General features: G+C 44.9%; 1 protein-coding gene across 1 annotated transcript in view; it reads right to left on the bottom strand.

The window, feature by feature from the left end:
* dlgap2a (discs, large (Drosophila) homolog-associated protein 2a) overlaps positions 1-20,379 on the bottom strand; it is a 1,214,142-nt gene that overhangs the window by 141,586 nt on the left and 1,052,177 nt on the right. Inside the window, exon 8 of the mRNA XM_068021937.1 lies at positions 14,698-14,903. Within this exon, the coding sequence (XP_067878038.1) occupies positions 14,698-14,903 (206 nt within the window). The remainder of the gene's footprint in view (positions 1-14,697; positions 14,904-20,379) is intronic.

Here is a 20,379-nt window from a genome sequence, read left to right on the forward strand (position 1 = left end):
TTGTAACAGCCCTTCAAAACACTCCCACAGGGGATGCTGAGACCAAGTGGGCCCACATCAGAGATGCCATCTATGAGTCAGCTTTGACCACCTACGGCAAAAGTACGAAGAGAAATGCAGACTGGTTTCAATCTCATAATGAAGAGCTGGAACCTGTGATAGCTGCTAAGCGCATTGCACTGTTGAACTACAAGAAAGCCCCCAGCGAGTTAACATCCGTAGCACTTAAAGCAGCCAGAAGCGCTGCACAAAGAACAGCCAGGCGCTGCGCAAATGACTACTGGCAACACCTATGCAGTCGTATTCAGCTGGCCTCCGACACCAGAAACATCAGAGGAATGTATGATGGCATTAAGAGAGCTCTTGGGCCAACCATCAAGAAGATCGCCCCCCTCAAATCTAAATCAGGGGACATAATCACTGACCAACGCAAACAAATGGACCGCTGGGTTGAACACTACCTAGAACTGTACTCCAGGGAGAATGTTGTCACTGAGACTGCCCTCAATGCAGCCCAGCCTCTACCAGTCATGGATGAGCTGGATATACAGCCAACAAAATCGGAACTCAGTGATGCCATTGATTCTCTAGCCAGCGGAAAAGCCCCTGGGAAGGACAGCATTACCCCTGAAATAATCAAGAGGGCCAAGCCTGCTATACTCTCAGCACTACATGAACTGCTATGCCTGTGCTGGGACGAGGGAGCAGTACCTCAGGACATGCGCGATGCCAATATCATCACCCTCTACAAAAACAAAGGTGACCGCGATGACTGCAACAACTACCGTGGAATCTCCCTGCTCAGCATAGTGGGGAAAGTCTTTGCTCGAGTCGCTCTGAACAGGCTCCAGAAGCTGGCCGAGCGCGTCTACCCTGAGGCACAGTGTGGCTTTCGTGCAGAGAGATCCACCGTTGACATGCTGTTCTCCCTTCGTCAGATACAGGAGAAATGCCGCGAACAACAGATGCCCCTCTACATTGCTTTCATTGATCTCACCAAAGCCTTTGACCTCGTCAGCAAACATGGTCTCTTCAGACTACTAGAAAAGATTGGATGCCCACCAAAGCTACTAAGTATCATCACCTCATTCCATGACAACATGAAAGGCACAATTCAACATGGTGGCTCCTCATCAGAGCCCTTTCCTATCCTGAGTGGCGTGAAACAGGGCTGTGTTCTCACACCCACACTTTTTGGGATTTTCTTCTCCCTGCTGCTTTCACATGCGTTCAAGTCCTCTGAAGAAGGAATTTTCCTCCAAACAAGATCAGGGGGCAGGTTGTTCAACCTTGCCCGTCTAAGAGCGAAGTCCAAAGTACGGAAAGTCCTCTTCAGGGAACTCCTCTTTGCTGACGATGCTGCTTTAATATCTCACACTGAAGAGTGTCTGCAGAGTCTCATTGACAGGTTTGCGGCTGCCTGAAATGAATTTGGCCTGACCATCAGCCTCAAGAAAACGAACATCATGGGGCAGGACGTCAGAAATGCTCCATCCATCAATATTGGCGACCACGCTCTGGAAGTGGTTCAAGAGTTCACCTACCTAGGCTCAACTATCACCAGTAACCTGTCTCTAGATGCAGAAATCAACAAGCGCATGGGAAAGGCTTCCACTGCTATGTCCAGACTGGCCAAGAGAGTGTGGGAAAATGGCGCACTGACACAGAACACAAAAGTCCGAGTGTATCAAGCCTGTGTCCTCAGTACCTTGCTCTATGGCAGCGAGGCCTGGACAACGTATGTCAGCCAAGAGCGACGTCTCAATTCATTCCATCTTCGCTGCCTCCGGAGAATACTTGGCATCAGGTGGCAGGACCATATCTCCAACACAGAAGACCTCGAGGCGGCCAACATCCCCAGCTTATACACACTACAGCGGCGCTTGAGATGGCTTGGCCATGTGAGCCGCATGGAAGATGGCAGGATCCCCAAAGACACATTGTACAGCGAGCTCGCCACTGGTATCAGACCCACCGGCCGTCCATGTCTCCACTTTAAAGACGTCTGCAAACGCGACATGAAATCCTGTGACATTGATCACAAGTCGTGGGAGTCAGTTGCCAGCGTTCGCCAGAGCTGGCGGGCAGCCATAAAGACGGGGCTAAAGTGTGGCGAGTCGAAGAGACTTAGTAGTTGGCAGGAAAAAAGACAGAGGCGCAAGGGGAGAGCCAACTGTGCAACAGCCCCGACAAACAAATTTTTCTGCAGCACCTGTGAAAGAGTCTGTCACTCTAGTATTGGCCTTTATAGCCACTCCAGGCGCTGCTCCACAAACCACTGACCACCTCCAGGCGCTTACCCATTGTCTCTCGAGACAAGAAGGCCAAAGAAGTACGTGTGTGAGCTAATATGTAATTGGAATCACCAAAAATATAGGCCTTACACTTGACAATAAAATCCTATGTATACAGAACTATTTATTTTCTGCAACAGAACAGCCACCCTAATCCAGTTAAAACTGGCATGGAGTATTTACTACAGTGATCTCTGGACAGCACAAGCACTAAACAATGCTAACTTACTTTCAATTTGCTCATTGTTGTTTGATTTCACGTCTAAAGTCTTTGCTGCACTATATGGGCTAGATTTTGTGCTGGAGGTGGGGCTCCTGGTGCCAGGCTGAAAAGGCCAGTGGGGGGGCTGGGGGGGGGAGGTGGTGGTGGTGGAGCCCCGCCTCTGCCCTTTCCTGGCCGCTCGGAGCGATCCTCCAGTCTATTTGAATCGAAGTTTCAGGAAGCGTGATGCCTGTCCCTTGCGGGGATCCCACCTCCAAGAGCTGCCGGCTAATCAGAGGGCTGGCAGCTCAGCAGTTAATGGCAGCCCCACTGGGAGCGATGGCCACTGCTGGTACCGCAGAGGCCTTGGACCCGGGCCCAGCGCTGGAACCCTGGAACAGAGGTTAATGAAGCGGGGTTGTCCCTGGCGAGTGGGGGGGGTGGCCATGCAGTCCAGGGGGAGGGGGAGGAGGATCCCGGGGGGTAAAGTTGTTCCTGGTGGGGGTCCTCCATGGGCCACAAATTGCCCATGAAGGAGGGACCCCCGCCAAGCCCGCAGGAAGGCGGCCTCATTTTGCAAGGCACCCTCCCTGTTTGGCGGAGGCCACTCCTGCCGTTGATAAGATCCCAACGGCAGCGGGAAGAGGCCCTAATTGGCCGTTAGTAGGCCACTTAAGGGCCTCAATTGGCCTCTGGGCAAGAAGGCCATCATCGGCCTATCCTGCACCCGGGAAGATCACTGGGCGATGGAACCCCCGCCCTGCTGCCCACCCCACCATCCATTGCAATACTCTGTGCCACCCCACCTCTGACCCTGCCTTATGCAGCCTCACAACGTCCCGGCCTATGTGTCATGTATTCTGTGCTGGCTGAGTGCCAATTGGAATTTTATTTTAGAACAAGCAATGCAGATTAAAATATAACCTGGTGCCAGGACTGGTTTTAAACTGCCTGTCCACCATCTACAAGGCACAAGTCAGGAGTGTGATGGAATACTCTCCACTTGCCTGGATGGGTGCAGCTCCAACAACACTCAAGAAGCTCGACACCATCCAGGACAAAGCAGCCCGCTTGATTGGCACCCCATCTACAAACATCCACTCCCTTAACCACCGAGGCACAGTAGCAGCAGTGTGTACCATCTACAAGATGCACTGCAGCAACGCACCAAGGCTCCTTAGACAGCACCTTCCAAACCCACGACCTCTAACACACAGAAGGACAAGGGCAGCAAATGCTTGGGAACATCACCACCTGCAGGTTCCCCTCCAAGTCACACAACTTCCTGACTTGGAACTATATCGCCATTCCTTCACTGTCGCTGGGTCAAAATCCTGGAACTCCCGTCCTAACAGCACTGTGGGTATACCTACCCCACATGGACTGCGACAGTTCAAGAAAGCGGCTCACCACCACCTTCTCAAGGGCAATTAGGGATGGGCAATAAATGCTGACCTGGCCAGCGTCGCCCACATCCGAAGAATGAATAAAAAAAACTGTCCTGTCCAAAAATGAGCTAAGTTTCTGGTTCTATTTCCCCACTATTCATTAATTCTATCTGTATAATATTACTCGCCTCTATCTTTGTCACCTCCAGAATTGATTACTGCAATGCTCTCCGATCCACCCTAAAGTCCTTATTCTGGCTGTCTCCTCTTTTAATTGCAATTTACAATGTGGTATAATGGAAATTTGTTGAGAGATTAATAATGTAGAGATTTATTTAAGTTTGAGTTTTGTTCTCAATGCAATTGTTTATTTATTTCCTTCTCTTTTGTCTTTTCCCTTTAGCTAAGCTTTAGCTTTTGAGATGAGATAGGAGCTTTGTTAATTACTTGTCTAAACTCCAAAGCTGGGATTGTCTTTACTGATTGACTTGACCTCATGGATTCTAAAGCCTATGAACCTTCAGCAATTGTTCAGACCGCTCATATATGGCACAAAGATAATGCAGTGTCTGATTCCGAATTTCAAAATAAGAAATCACATGGTCCCAGTGGTTCCTCATACAGATAGCTTTTATTCCAACTTCCTAAGACTTTGTGGTGACAACACATGAGGAATAGACAAAGTGGAGTCACAGAGAAAGCTGTGTCAAAAAGAAAGTTCAGTCACGGAGACAGGACGAGTGCTTTATACTTCTAGATTCACAAATTCATATTATTTTACTTGTTTTGCTTGCAACAAAATCGTTATTCGGTATCTTCAGGTGTTATCTGACAATAATAGCTGAGAGGACATCTCAAGTTTAAATCAATTTGAATTGGACCAACTCAGAAAAATAACAGTGGACTGATATATTGAGATTCAGAAACAACTTTAAAACATGCCTGGCTCGTTGGGTCTCGATCCGATAAGCACCGATACTCCTTTCAAACTGTAAGTAAATTAAGCAAATTATTTTAACATTGAAATTACAAATCTAACTGTAATCTTTTGTAAAGTAATTCTGTAACTCAAGCTGAAATAATTGGATTGAAGTGGGGCAGTGTAACATTAGTAACAAATGCGTTGGCACATTTGTATGGAATTTTCTTGTCTGCTAATTTAACAAAGGCACGACTCCATTTTTGTTCTATCGCAGAGCCCGATTATAATGCTGCGGGGTAGAAATTGGTATGCATTGCACCCGGGTTTCTGGTGGGCATCTAAAATAGGCATTAGGCCCCTTTAATATGTAAATTAGCAGCCTTTCAAAGGATTCCATTCAGAAATTAGTTGCTGATGGGCCTGCTCCACTCTGAATTCCCCACAGCTGTCAAGGGAAAATAAATGAATGTTTTTGTCTTCATAAAAAAATTCCTGTCGAGTCAAAAGGGGCAAGGGTGCTCTCCCCATGATCACTCCCCCCCACAATAGCCTGCTCAAATCCCCCCATCCCGGGACTTATCTGAGAGCTTTTGCTAGGGAGGCAGGAGGCCCAACATTAATCTCTTCAATCAGATCAGTTGCCTTTGGAGGTGTGACCAAATAGGTTGATGAGGCCTGAGGACAAATTTCCATCGATCCTCAGGCCCCTTGTTTCTGCTGTGTGCTGGCCCTCAGACCAAACTCCAGGCCGAAGTGACCTCCCCACTCCATATAAGTGACTGTCAGCTAAAATTAAAGCTCATGAAATTGAAGCTAAATTATTGACTTGTTGAGGAGATTAGTTAGCTGGTAGAAGGCAGACGATGGAATAAGGGGCATGCACTCGAATTGGAAGGAAGTGACTAGAGCTGTCTCACAAGGATCTGTGTTGGGGCCTCAATTATTCACTAAATTTATTAATGACTTAAGTAACACAATAGAGAGCTATATATCCAAGTTTTCAGTTGATACAAAGAATGGTGGAATAGTAAGAAGTGTGGACAGAAGCTTAAAATTGCAAAGAAACACTACGAGATTAAATGAGTGGGCAAAACCGTGGCAGATGAATTTCAATGCAGGTAAATATGAGGTTATCCATTTGGACCGATAAAAGGATAGATCCAGGTACTATTTAAATGGCGAAAAGCTAGGAAAAGTGGAAAACTAAAGAGATTTAAGGATCCATGTAAACAGTACATTAAAGCAAGTACAGGAAATAATCAAAAAGGCTAAATGAATATTGACCTTTATAACTAGCACCTAGAATATAAAGGGAAAGGCATTTTGCCTAAGCTATATAAAGTGCTGGTTAGACCACATTTGGAGCACTGTGTACAGTTGTGGGCATCACACTTTAGGAAGGATTTAAGGGCCTTGGAAGACATGCAACGCAGGTTCACCAGAATGTTACCAGGGCTCCAAGGGTTAGATTATGGGAAGAGATTAAATAAACTAGGCTAATATTCCCTGGAATACAAAAGATTAAGGGATGATTTGATAGAGATTTTTAAGATTTTAAAAGGAATTGATAGGATAGAGAATTTTTTTTTGCTGGTGGGTGAGTCTAAGATAAGGAGACATAACTTTAAAATCAGAGGCCGGGCATTCAGGAGAGAAGTTAGGAAACATGGGCAGGATTTTTAAGCCCGCTGGGATTGGGAATGGAGGCATGCGAGCATTAAAAATAGTACCGCTGGCCGGATGCTAGTTCCCCAGTTCCATCCCGCCCCCAGGTCATATTCCTGGAGGCAGGACGGGAGGGGTGGGGAGTGGTGTGGTGGCGGGGGGCTGACAGAGCTACCCACCTGCTTGTGGCGGGTAGCCAATTAAAGCCATATTTTGGGTTATTGTTGGATGCTGACTGGGATTTTCCAGTCGGCCTCCATGTCCCCACAGATGGCGCGGACAGTTTAGCTGCCTGGAGGTGGTCTCCAGGTGGCAGACTGGAGGCCTAGTGCTCCAGGCAGCCTTAGAGGCCCCCCTGCCTGCCTGGGTTCAGCAGCAGCTGCAGGCCACCCCGTGGAGCGGTTTCGTCCCACAATGATGGCCCAGCTGCTGAATATGTTTTTTAATTTTAAATTTGAAAATGTTGGAGAGAGGGCGCCTCCATTTTGGGCCTGTGATTGGCCCTCCAGCTTCAAGAGCCCATCCACCATTTAATTGGATGGCCAGCCTGCCTGATTATTAATTGGCCAATTTGGAGAAAATCACAGGTAACTATTTACCACGCAGGCTTCTGACCCCATTTCTGTCTGTCGGTGGGGTCCTAAAGCCCATGGGAAAATCCTGCCCCCTATCTTCACACAAAGAGTGATAAAGTGTGGAAATCTCTCCAAAATAAAGCAGTAAATGGTAGCTTTTTATATCATGGCAGCAAGATGGAGATATGGAATGATGGAACAGACGCGAGAGGCTGAATGACCTGCTCCTGTTCCTGTGTTCCACTCCTCCATAGGGGAGAGTGGGCTGGATTTTCAAAACGGGGACGGGAATGTGACGCACGGATCATTTCCAGGACCTGGCCCTGCACCTTAACTGCGTCGCTTGCGCAACACTATTTTGAAATGTAAATGCCCTGGTTGGGCAGGAGGTGAACTCAGCATCTAATTAGTGGGGCCGAGTGCCTCCAGAAGATCGGAGTAGCCTGCAGAGTGTGAGTGGCAAAGGCAGACGGCAGCAATGATGGAGCCTGCTGCGGTCTTGCTGAAGAGGGCAGGCAGCTCCTTAGAAGACCAGCAGCATAAAAGAAGATGTTGTTGTAAGATCCAAACCTGAGGTAGTGCGGATAATCTGGTGCAAGGTCCCCGAGGGCCCTATAATTTTTAACCTCAAAAAAATAGTTACCCTTTGCCCCAAAGTGAACCCGACAGCTCTGCACGAATATGCACCAGGTTGTGCGAGCTCGCCAGAATCCAATTTGAAAATTCCTATCCCGACCTCCCCTGCCCCTTAATGGGCCATTAATCGGAGGAGAGCAGGTCCCTTTCCAGGCCCTCATTTTAAAAATTGGAGTCTGTTCCGGAGACATTGGGATCCAGAGACACCCTCTGGGACAGTGATTTTTAAGTCATGTCTGCACCGGTCCTGACCCCGCTGACATTTGAAAATCCTGTCCGGTGAATTTAATGAGCCTGCCGCCGAACCTGGTGGCGGGCCTGGTAAATGGCACCATCCCCATCTGTCACGTGGGTGCCCGCCCCATCGCGATTATACAGTGGGTGGCCCATTTGTATAGGGGAGGCGCAGGTCCCCCCCGCCCCAAACCACGTGGTGGGGGCAGGAGGCGATATGTTGATTATGACCTCAGATGACTCCGGCCTGCCAGCCCTGCATTCACTTGTGTCCTGAATACACTGCCAGCTTGGGGCAGCCTTCAGCTTTGTCCAACTGGGTCCTGTATCACACCCCCCCCATCCCCCCAGGAGGGCAGAAGATGGTGTCTGAGCAAAGACACAGGGTGGCCCATGGTTCAGTGATGCCTCCCTGCAGATTCTCCTTCAGGCTGAAAGGGAGAGGTGGGAGGTTTTCTTCCCCCACAAAAGCAAGAAGAGGTCCTCCCACCTGACCAAGCTAGCCTGGGAGGAGATCATAAAGGAGGTCAGCAGCCATGGGGTCACGCAGCGCAACTGGTTCCGGTGAAGGAAGAGGGTCAATGACCTCCTGAATTCAGTCAAGGTGAGTGATGCTTACCAGTTGCGTACTTTAGACATGCATGTAAGTACATGAAAGATTGTGCGTCAGGGAGAGGGTATCAGCGCTGCGGCGTTGCCTGAGTAGCTTGGGGATTTTATCTTTTCCTGACAGATGCATGGATGTCTCTTTGCCACAGGACACCTTCCTTCATTGCTCAGCCCGCTTAACTCCCATGACAGCAACTGTCGGCATGAGAGACATCAGAATCCCCAGTAGGGGATGAGGGGCAGAAAAGCACTGAAATGTCATGTTGATCTCTGTGCCATTCTCTACCATCTCCATCCTTCCTCTTGCAGGACAAAAGGGCCCATAATAGGAGGGAGATGTCCCAGACAGGCAGAGGAATCCCAGATGAACATCCACTTACCTCCAGCAAGGAAGAAGCCTTGGAGCTGGTGGGCACCTAGGATGGCCGATTAGTAGGTGACGGGAAGATTGGAGTCCCTGCACAGGAGAGTGAGGATTGTCTCCAGTTTGCATGTGTATCAATGTTGGAGACCCATATAACGCTTAGTAGGCTTCAGGAGAATTGCATAGCCTAAGCCTCATATGTTTGTGTTCTCTCACGCAGGTAGCCAGTCGCAGGGGTTTGCAGCCACTGGGGGACAGACGTCCATTTCTGAGGAGGAGGGTGACTCAGAGGATGTGCTATCGCATGACTCTCCTGCACCCACCACCAGCACAGATACTTTCACCTCGGTGGGTTCCCATTCGGCTTTAGAATCAGCGTCACAAGCTGGTGAGAGCACCACACACGCACAAAAGCAGCTGGCGGAGGCTGATACAGCCAAGGCCTTTGACATCCGGAGGACTGTGGGTGGCCAGGTCCGTGCTGAGGCCCAGGGTGATGATGAGCCTCTGGTGTCGACAGCACAGGGCAAGCTGGAGTTGCAAGAGGGATAGGACAAAATCTGGTGGAAATGCCAGAGGTATGCCCAGCCACGAGAAGACGATGGAGGAGTCCATCCATGCCATGACTGCTGCCATGTCTCAGGCCTATGAGCACATGGCTTCCTCCATCGAGACGTTGGCAACCCTCATGGAAAGTCAGAAATCACAGATCTGTGCAGACCTGCACACCATCGCCTTGACCATGAGCTCAACACAGCAATGGCAAGGGAGGAGAAGGAACAGGAGCCTGGATACTTCAGCAGTCCTTCTGTGGTAAGCAGGGAGGTTCAAGTGAGCCTTCAAAGGGAGGAGCGGCTAAAAGCCTCATCTGGGGGCTCCCCTCAGGGTGCACCGTATGTGACAGATGGCTCCTCATCCCTCACCAGTGAGCCCAGCTCCAGCAGCTACAATGCCTGAGGAGAGTCCTGCAGCAGTCCAGGACAGCCCCAAACAGCTGGGGTCCTCCAGGATTCAGACAGCCAGAGGATGGCTGTCAAAGTCATCCCAGGCCAAGAGGCGGCCTGATCAGCAGCCTGCCTCCAGCTGAGCTGCTGCCACCAGGATCACACTGTGTAGGAGCATCCACAAACGGATTAAAAAGACCACATGGAAACACTTTGGGTTTCATGGTTGCAGATTATACCTTTTGTGTTAAATAATTAAAAGATCCTTTGTTCAAATCTTGAGGCTTTATTGTCTGAAAGCCATGTGCCATTATGCCTTAATAATGAGATGCAGACCTCACCCTTACCCCTTACGGCGATGCCAATGTGACCATAGCCCTCATTAACATGCCAATGTGATGAGCCTTTGTTAACATATGCTCTCCCATGGGCACTAGCACACATTACATCTGTTCGCAAGACAGGGACCACAAATGGAAAGGACATGACGGAGCTCAGACATTAAGGTGAGAATTTATTTCACTGTCTGTGAATGGACACCAGGATGGCTACAAATGTGTTGTTGTGAGTTTGTCTCTTGACTTCTTTGCGCATAGCTGTACCCGTCAGGCCCCTTGCCTTGGCATCTGAGGATGTGCCTATTCTGTCAGCGGAGTCACCCATGGACCTCAGATCCCAACCTTGATGAAGGCCCAATCTCTTTTCCAGCTGTGTGATCACACAGACCCATCACACAGCTGTTTGCCTACCCCATACTGACCCTCACAACCAACCGCAAACACACATTTCACCCCTTCGTATAGCCCCCCCTACCCCGGCCCCCTTCGCATAGCCTCCCCCCTACCCCGGCCCCCTTCACAGAGCCCACCCTACCCTGGACCCCTTCACAGAGCCCCCACTACCCTGGAAACACCCCCCCACCACGACCCCGGACCCCTCACAGAGCCCCCCGTTATACCAGACCCCTTCACAGAGCCCCCACAACCCAGGACACCCCCCCACTACCCCAGACCTCTTTGCAGAGCTCCCCCTACGCTACCATTTAGAGTGCATATGGTTCAAATAGAATATGCCCAGAAATATGGACGTGCCTATTGTTGGCCATATTGGGTGGGGAGGGATGAGTGGGGGATGCACAGGGTACTTTCACCTGAATGGTGAGGCCCGAGGTACCCCAGATATTGGGCCTTGCTCATCATTAGAATGGAACCTGCTGGCAATGAGCAGTGAAAAGTTCAGTCACTGCTAGATTTACAGCAGGCATCAGGTAAGTGGGTCTGGGTGGCAGGTCTGAATCGGGACTGAGGATTCCTGTTCCTCCTGGATCTATATTCAGTTAAGTTTCTTACCTTCTTGGTTGGATTGAGGCCTAGCACAGGCGATCCCCCTAACTGGTTCCCTTGCATGCAGCTGGCACTGGCACGGGCAAATCAATCTTGGACATGAAACCTCAAAATAGGCCCCTTATTTGCATATATAAAGGGCCTAATGCCTACTTCCAGCTTGGGTAAAAGGCACATAATTTTTGTCTTTACCCGTAATTGCAGTTGCCAAATTTCCGGTCAGGAGTGTGCGCACACTTTCTGTGCACCATATTGGGCTGTTAGTAGTCCAAGTAACATCCTAGAAGTGGTGGCTTCATGGATTAATCTCTAGGCTAACAAGTCATGGCCAACACTGAATTGTGCCACTTAGATGGCTGCCCATAACTAACTCAGAAACATGTCGTTCATGAATTTTCCAGTGACCCTGTTGCCTAGAGGTATTTATCATCTTTCAATTCTAACCATGACATATCTTTTCTATGGAAAACAAATAAATGGATAACATTGTATCTTCCAATGGCAGACAACCAGCCCTTCCCAAACAAAGTGGACTGTCTCTTGTATAGACACAAAAAGAAAAACCATGAATGCTGGATATCTACAGATGCGTTCACTGTCAAAAGTTTAATGTGTTTAAAGTTTAATGAATTCAGTAATTTCAGAATATGACGTCCCCCCCCCCTTTTTATGTTTCGTTATTTTTTCTTTTTTCTTTTTTATTTGGTTATTTTATTTTAGTTTTTTAGTTTGGTTAGTTTGTTTCTACTGTGCCTACCCGCAGTTACTGTTTTTCAATTTTTTTTTAATGTATGTACTTGGAGTGCTTGGAGTGCTTTGTGCTTTACAGTCAATTCACACCCTCTCTGTACTAATGCTTTGTCTTTCAGCACACCATTAACATACCGTTCACCTTTGTTCCATGGCCTTCTGGTCAGTTATTCTCTGTGACTTTGTCCTATCAACACCTTCTCTTTCATTATCTCTTGCCCCACGCCCCACTTTACTTGCTTAAAACCTTCCACATTTCTAATATTTGTCAGTTCTGATGAAGGTTCACTGACCTGGAACGTTAACTCTGCTTCTCTCTCCACAAATGCTGCCAGACCTGCTGAGTATTTCCAGCATTTCTTGTTTTTATTTCAAAGTTTAATGTCATTGGTTTGCAGCATGTTAAACCTGTCTTGTGTAAATTGAGTCTCAATGTGAAATGAAATGCAGTGAGACATCTACAGTGTCAGGTTGCGTTCCAGCTCTAGGTTTAGGTTGCATTTACACAACAACTGCAGCCTCAGTGTAAAGGCATCCTAAAATAAAAACAAAAAGTTGGAAATGCACAGTTTGATAATAGATCCTTCCCAAAACGTTAACTTCCATTTTTCCTTTCTGATGTTGATATGCATTCGCCACTATTTTCTGTTTTGATACTCCAGCTCTTAGTGTTTTTAGATGAAAATGCATAAATGCACACAAAATATTTATCACAGATTTTCATCAAATCCATCATTAAAATAAACACCACCTTTTCCCTGACTAATTATATGCCATGTTGAGCTCACCGAAGTGTTAAATAAAGACAACTCAAAAAATTCAATCACTGCCTTCTTTCAGCAGTTCAGATTTGCAGCTCTGAAACATTAGTAGGATCTTGTTTCCTGTGCTCATTGTCTCAATGTGAGAAAGCAATACCAGCAACTTTCACAACTGATACCTCACACAAGTTGGTCTTTTGGCAATAATGGATCTACTTTAGTGCATGATTGGCTACTGCTATCACTCAATTTAACTCATCCACTTGCACAAACACAGCAACACTGAAGGCAAATAGGAGTCAGGTATTGGATTTAAAAATAAACACATTTTCTACATTATTGTCTGCTGTCTCTATTTCCTTACAGCCACTGCATACCACATACTGTGTATCATACATTGGGCACCACATACCATATACCCCATATGCAATTTTCAGTGGACCATGTGCCACATACCCTCTATCATGCAACATGGTATAAATCATATGGTTGTTCTGAGTGCCTTCATCAGAAAGCTAAAGCCCAATTCCACTAGCACATAGGAATATCGAAACAGCGGTAGGCCATGCAGGCCCTTGAGACTGTTCTGCCATTCAATTAGATCATGGCTGATTTGTATCTTAACTCCATTTATATGCATTAGCTCCATGTAACATGATACTCTTGCCTAACCAAAATCTATTGATCTCAGTTCTGAAAGTTTCAATTAACCTAGCCTCAACAGCTTTTTGGGGCGGAGGTGTTCCAGATTTCCACCTGATATCATCCCTGAACTGCCTAGCTCTAATTTTAAGATTATGTCGACTCATTCTGGACTCCCCCCATCAGATGAAATAGTTTTTCTCTGCGCTGGATTTTTTGTTTCCCCCTGAGGTGGGGCTGGGGGCGAGGGGGCACGGAGAATCGCGACAGGTGGTGAGGGGCGGAGGGCCTGTTGCATCCCTGTCACCCAGCGATCTTACCGGGGGCGGGATAGGCCAAAGACTGCCTTCCTACCCAGAGGCCAATTGAGGCCCTAAGTAGTCAATTAATGGCCAATTAAGGGCCTCTTCCCACCACTGCGGGGATCTTACCAGTGGTGGTGGTGGGAGGGGGGGGGGCTCTGTCATGCAGGGAGGGTGCTTTGTAAAGCGAGGCGCCCTCCTGTGGGCTTTGGGAGGGTTCCCTCCTCCGTGGAAATCTCTGGCCCACGGAGGACCCCCACCTGACACCATTGCACCTCCCTGGGACCCCTCTCCCCCGGACTGCATGACCACCCCCTTGTCTCCATCCACCCCCGCCCCCTCCACATCCTGACTGGCCCAGGCGATCCCACCTCACCGACCTCTGGTTCAGGGTTCCAGCGCTGGGCCTGGGTCCGAGGTCTCTGCAGTACCGGCAGCTGCCACTGCTCCTGGTGGCACTGCCAATACTGCTGAGCTACCGGCCCTCTGATTGGCTGGCAGCTCATGGAGGCAGGATCCCTGCTGGAAACCCCGCCTCCTACACAAAATCCAGCCCTCTATCTACCCTATCAAATCCTTTAGTTATCTTAATCGCCTCAGCTAGGTCACCCCTAAATCTTCTACATTCAAAGAAATCAAGCACAGTCTATGCAACCTGTCTTCATAATTTAACTCTTTTAGCTCTAGTATTCTAGAGAATCTGTGCTGCAAGATCGATATATCATTCCTAATGTTTGCTGCCCAGAACTGAACACAGTACACTACAGTTGACAATCATAGATAAACGGAAGTTTCAGCTGCAACTGCCCTTGGGACTCAGTTGTATTCATATACTACTCAGAATTTGCACTTGCAATTTTATAACATCATCGGAATCTCAAAGTTTTCTTTCCTTACAGCACACTCCTGGTTGTGAGCTATTACATATATCTACTTCAGACATTTAACCTAATGAGAAGCATGGGGTGCAATAACTACTCTCCCAACCCTCCCCAACACTCCACACACTCTGATCCAATGCTGCACTTCCTCACAGAAGCAAACAGATAATGAAATGAATGCTTACTTCTGATTATCTACTTTTTGACCAGCAGCTTTCATTAGTGTTTCATGAAGACTAGCAGCTTTTGGTGAACCTTTTGGGCTTGTGTCAGATTCACCACTTTCTTCATCTCCCATTGCTTTAATATAGCTGCCACTTCTCATCCTTCGGCAAGGAATCTCCTCATCTTTGCCTCCCAATGGATATCCTCCCCATTCATCCTGGGGGACCTGAAACATTTAAAATGCAATATATAACAACAGTTAATAATTTTTGTACCTTCACTTGGATCAGAATAATGCAGTGCAGTTCAAGATTCTTGAACTTGGGAACTTCTTGCTTATTTCCAATAGAGCAGCTTGTCGCATAACACAGGCCTTGACTCTTCAGCAGAGGTTTGATAGCTATAGGTATCAATAAATGTAAAGATGAAAAATGTTCTCAAGGTTGCAACATGAAGAAAATTAAATGCTTTATTAATATTAAAGATGACATGGCAGTGGGCATGCCTAGTTTTTAAAACATAAGAAGTGCTGAACTGCAGAAAAATTTAAAGGAATATTTAACAACTGAACAAATGCAGAAAAAAGATCATCTGTATTTCTACACAAAACACTATATAAAGTCTAAATTGTTGATTGTGGCACTACAATTATATGATTTTAAAAAAACTGACGGTTGGAAATTTGAAGAATAAACTAACGGTTGGAAACAGCAGATGCATCAACATCTGAAAGGAAGAAAAATGTGTATTGCATATATTCTGTTTGAAATGAGAGATGAGCTGAGTGGTCAATTTAAAGTAAAAGCAATAACATTGTATGCAGGAGTCCGTGTGCATTTTATTTATTTCATCCTCTGTAACCTCTTGAGTATTGTGTTTTTAGGATTGTATTACAGTTAGAAAGCAAGTTTTGTTTGAAAACGTGTACAGAATTTTTCCCTACTGTATCACTGACTACATTTTATTCCTTTTTAACTGGAATACTTTTGTGATTGATTTGTTTTTTTTAAACCAGGAACTCTGTACAACAGCTGCATGACCCTTTGTGTCAACTGGGCTCTGTTGTGGACTCTGTTCCAATGAATGTAGCAAAAAAGAAAACCTGTCTGGAGACTTTGCTGACAGTGGCATTGAAAGCTAAAGAGATAACTGAGCCAAACACATTCATTCTGACCACAAATTTGAACCTGTCCTTTCTGGAGCTCACCAATTTAACTCCCCTTCATATTCTTGCTCCACCTTTTCCACCTTTGGTCGGCAACACTCCTGCAGTCAAGCTCAACACAAATTTTGTGAACTATTGTTAAAGGAAGCTATTGCAGGTCCAATATTGGCTGATAGAATTCGTGAAGGGGTGCCCCTATTATTTCCTAAATCAAAGCTGGAATTGTTATGTTCTGCAGACTATTGTAACCAGCCTAATTACTACTATTATTTTTAACAAATCTTTTCCATAATGTATAGCCTAAGACAAGAGATAGAATTTTACCTCTTCTGGCAAATCAGAAGATTTGTGCCCTGTCCAGTATGTTTGACCTGAGGCAACAATACATTATCAGATGTTGGGCATATTTGTCACTCTCCAGTTCATAGGGAGGGGGATCTCATTTATAAGAACAGTTTTTGACTTAGGGCAAACAAAAACTATCTAGGTAAAACCTAAAAGTATAAGTGACATTACTTTTAAACTGTGAATGTTTAAGGCAATGATTGCAACCATCAGAATTAATGAATGGAACTGCTGTATTTTGCCAGTGTTTAGACTCTTGGATATAAATTGGTACAAACATTTTGTTTGGAAGTACATTGATTATTGGCTAACTGTGCTGATGGCCTGAGCGTCAAAATAGAAAACTTGAAAAAGTAATAAGACTAAATTGCAAAAACTGTGATGGACTATCTTATATGACTTACAAACTCCATTAAAGTTGAAGAATGGATCTAATTGACATCGGGAAATGCATCATGAAGAACAATGTTATAGCTTGGAGAAAATGAACCACAGGGCCTCGGGCTTTCTAGGACACAGCAGCAGCAGACATCATGCAAAATTCCCTCAACCTGGTGTCATGACATAATTTTTGATGTATGCCATATCACACAGTTTCCTTAGAATCGATCAAGTCAGGCTTTATAAGAGCATGGATGATGTTGAGTAAAGAAAAATGATCCAGTGTAGACCATTTTACTTCTCAATTTATACTCAGTCTTCAGTCAGCTTTCAGCAATTCAACTATAGCTAACAATGAATCTTCTGAGTTAAGTAAGCTTGCTTAGAAAAAACTGGCACAATGGTTGACATTATCTTCTGGATTTCACCAGCTATAAGCTAATGGCTACTTTAAGGATAGCTTAAATAATCTTCCTTCCTTTATAAACAATTAATGCAGTTGTTAGCCTCTTATTTATTACTTATCATGATGCAGTGAATAGAGAATCAAGAAAGTGCATAGCAGGTCTGAAAAGAGTAAAGGTAGTTTTACATTTTGGCGATAGACCCAAAATCTACACCCAAAAAGATAGTCTAAACTGCCTGTTAATTGATGTTGGTGGATCTGCTGTGTATTTTTAGAATTTCTGTTTGTATTTCAGATTTACAACATTTGCAGTTTTTAGTTGTTAATCACAAACAAAGGCTCAAGCTATCATATTTTTTGAATTAATTTATGGTTTGGTCCCGGAATCAAGAGTGTTGCTTTGTTAGTTGGAATTTTATAGTTATGCATTTACAAGAATCAGTTTAATTATTTTCTGTTTAGCCATTAACTTGCCTAAAACATGCAACAATTATTCATCCAATATGCATGCTCACACATCACCTCCATTTCCATATAAAAACAGTAGGGCATTGTTAAGATATGAAAATTTATTATTTCATTTAATGTTGTATATACTTAGACCATTTTGTTAAGAATATTTCAATTCATCTCCATATATAGACCTCATTGTCATATAATGACAGGAAGGCATTTGTCACTCATGGAAATTTATTAATCTATTTGTCAGTGTGAGCATAGCTTTCCATGATGTCATCAATATTGTCTCCATATGTACTGATCTGTATATTGAAATTATTAGATTTGCTAGCAAGCGATCAATCAAAGCTCTATCCTGGACACATCACAGCCAACTGCATAAAGCCTTTCACACTTTTAACCAATCAACAGGTGGTTTAGATGATTGTGAACTATGAAACCAATATTATTACGCAGATACCATGGTTGGTTGCCAAGTTACTTGCCATTCCACTGTCAAATTTGAGGTTGGCAAATTCAACACCAAAAACAATCACCATTAGCTAGCATTTTCATTAGTGAGCATTTAAACCTAGAAAAGAAAACCAAGAAAACGTTTCTTACTCAGTGCAAGAAATATCCATTACTTTCAATGTAAGTTATTACTTATAGATAGCTGGGCTTCTGACTGTACGCTATGAATATCTACATATTTTATCTCAAGGGAAAAGAAGCTGTCATTTCCCTGGCAGAAAAGCACATATATTATTATTCTACGTGACTAAACGAAGGCTTATCCATGCATGAACAAAAAGTACGAAGCCAGCAATTCAGTTAAGAGCAGCTAATTGAACCCAAAGTTCAACCATGCACTTACTCCTCAACCCTGATATGCATTAAAGAATGACTCAGCACTAAAAAAGATTGTTACTGGAATGGTGATAACTTTAAAGAAATGCCGCAAACCTTTTGACAAGAACACTGCGGGGAATGTTGAACGACAGTATTTAATAAACTTATGATTGATAATAACAGTGACAACATGATTTTGCTAAGGCATTGCAATCACTATCAGCCTTGAGGTGCTAATTACCCATTAAGGCAAAGCAGCTCAGAGCTGGTGATGATAGCTATATCATTCAAAATAATCTTGTTGCTATAGCAACAAAGCACAGATTATTTTTACCTCTTATATTGCTAAAGATAAAGTAAGTTTCAGATTTGAATTTACTAAAGACCTATTCTTTTCAAATCTGTTATTCTTGTAATATATTGTTACAATCACCTGGTTCATGGTTTGTATTAATTTTCTCGAGGTAAATTTTAATTTGGGAATTGTTTTTTTTAATGCAAGCCAAATGAAAACACCTGGTTTGAGAAGCTGGCAAACGTGCCGAGGATGGTTAAAACCAAAGGGTGGCCCATGTTTATTTAGCAAGGTCATATTGGAAAGTGCAAAGACCCTAAACAATGGAAAGTCCTCTTAACTTCTTGATGGAGATAGTGTGTCTGCAGCTGCACAATCAGGGGTTTAAATTATTCATATAATTTTCCAGAACAAAGAGAAGATTTGGAGTTGGAAATAATTAATTTCAATTGCTATCTGGGACATTGCATATGTACCACATTGCTATGGAGATAGATGATGCAAGGGTGTCTGTTGTTTTTTTTGTTCTGCGTGCTTGATGACACAAACAGTTGGTCTTCAGACAAGCAGTTGGCTTTTGGAAAAGCAAGTTGGACTCAGGAGCAAAGAGGCCATTGGGAACCAGCGATGTTCCTGTTTTGAGGCAGGCCCGTGTTCAAGCTGGGAAATCCAGATTCAGGAGGTGATCTCAATCTCATATCTCAGAAGACAGATGAGAAATTAAGGAAATTGAAGTCTAAGGGCTGTGGTACACTTTGGATTGGTCCCAAGACAAGTGAACAAACCATCAAGATCCTGTAAAGTATAGGGAACTCCTGTGGTTAAAGTAAAAGTCAAATAGGAGTGTTCTATCAGATATTAAGTTTAAAATATAGATAGGTTGAATGAGTGAGTGGGCAAAAATCTGGCAGATGCAGTAACATGTGAGAAAATATGAAGTTGTTCACTTTGGCAGGAAGTGTAAAAAAAAGCAGGGTATTACTTAAATGGAGAACGATTGCAGAATTCCGAAGTGCAGAGGGATTTAGGTATTCTAGTGCAGGAGTCACGAAAAGTTAGTATGCTGGTACAGCAGGTAATAAAGAAGGCTAATGGAATGCTATCCTTTATTATGAGAGGAATTGAAAATAAAAGTAAGGATGTTATGCTTCAGCTATACAGGCATTGGTGTGACCACATCTTGAATACTGTGTGCAGTTTTGGTCTCCTTATTTAAGGAATGATGTAAATGCATCAGAGACGGATCAGAGGAGGTTTACCAGATTGATACCTGGAATGAGTGGGTTGTCTTATGAGGAAAGGTTGGACAGACTGGGCTTGTTTTCACTGGAGTTTAGAAGAAAGAGGGGAGACTTGATAGAAGTTTATAAGTTCCTGAACAGTCTTGACTAGGTGGATATGGAGAGAATGTTTCCTCTTGTGGGTGAGTCCATAACTATGGGGCACTGTTTTAAAATTAGGGGTCGTTAGGGGTTGCCCTTTTAGGACAGAGATGAGGAGACATTTTTTCTCTCAGAGGGTTGTGTGACTTTGGAACTCTCTGTCTCAGAAGGTGGTGGAAGTGAGGTCATTGAATATTTTTAAGGCAGAGGTAGACAGATTCTTGTTAGGCAAGGGTATCAAGGGTTATCGAGGTTGATGGGAGTGTGGAATTCGAAAAACAAACAGATCAGACATGATCTTATTGAATGACGGAGCAGGCTCGAGGGGCCGAAGGGCCTTCTTCTGCTCCTAATTTGTATGCTCGTATGTTCATAAATATAAGTGTTTCTAAATTGTTGTGCTGAGTTAGTAGTGTTTTGCTTTGCTCAACTCTTGTA

The sequence above is a fragment of the Heterodontus francisci genome, chromosome 3 (assembly GCF_036365525.1).
Source record: "Heterodontus francisci isolate sHetFra1 chromosome 3, sHetFra1.hap1, whole genome shotgun sequence".
Lineage (NCBI taxonomy): Eukaryota > Metazoa > Chordata > Chondrichthyes > Heterodontiformes > Heterodontidae > Heterodontus > Heterodontus francisci.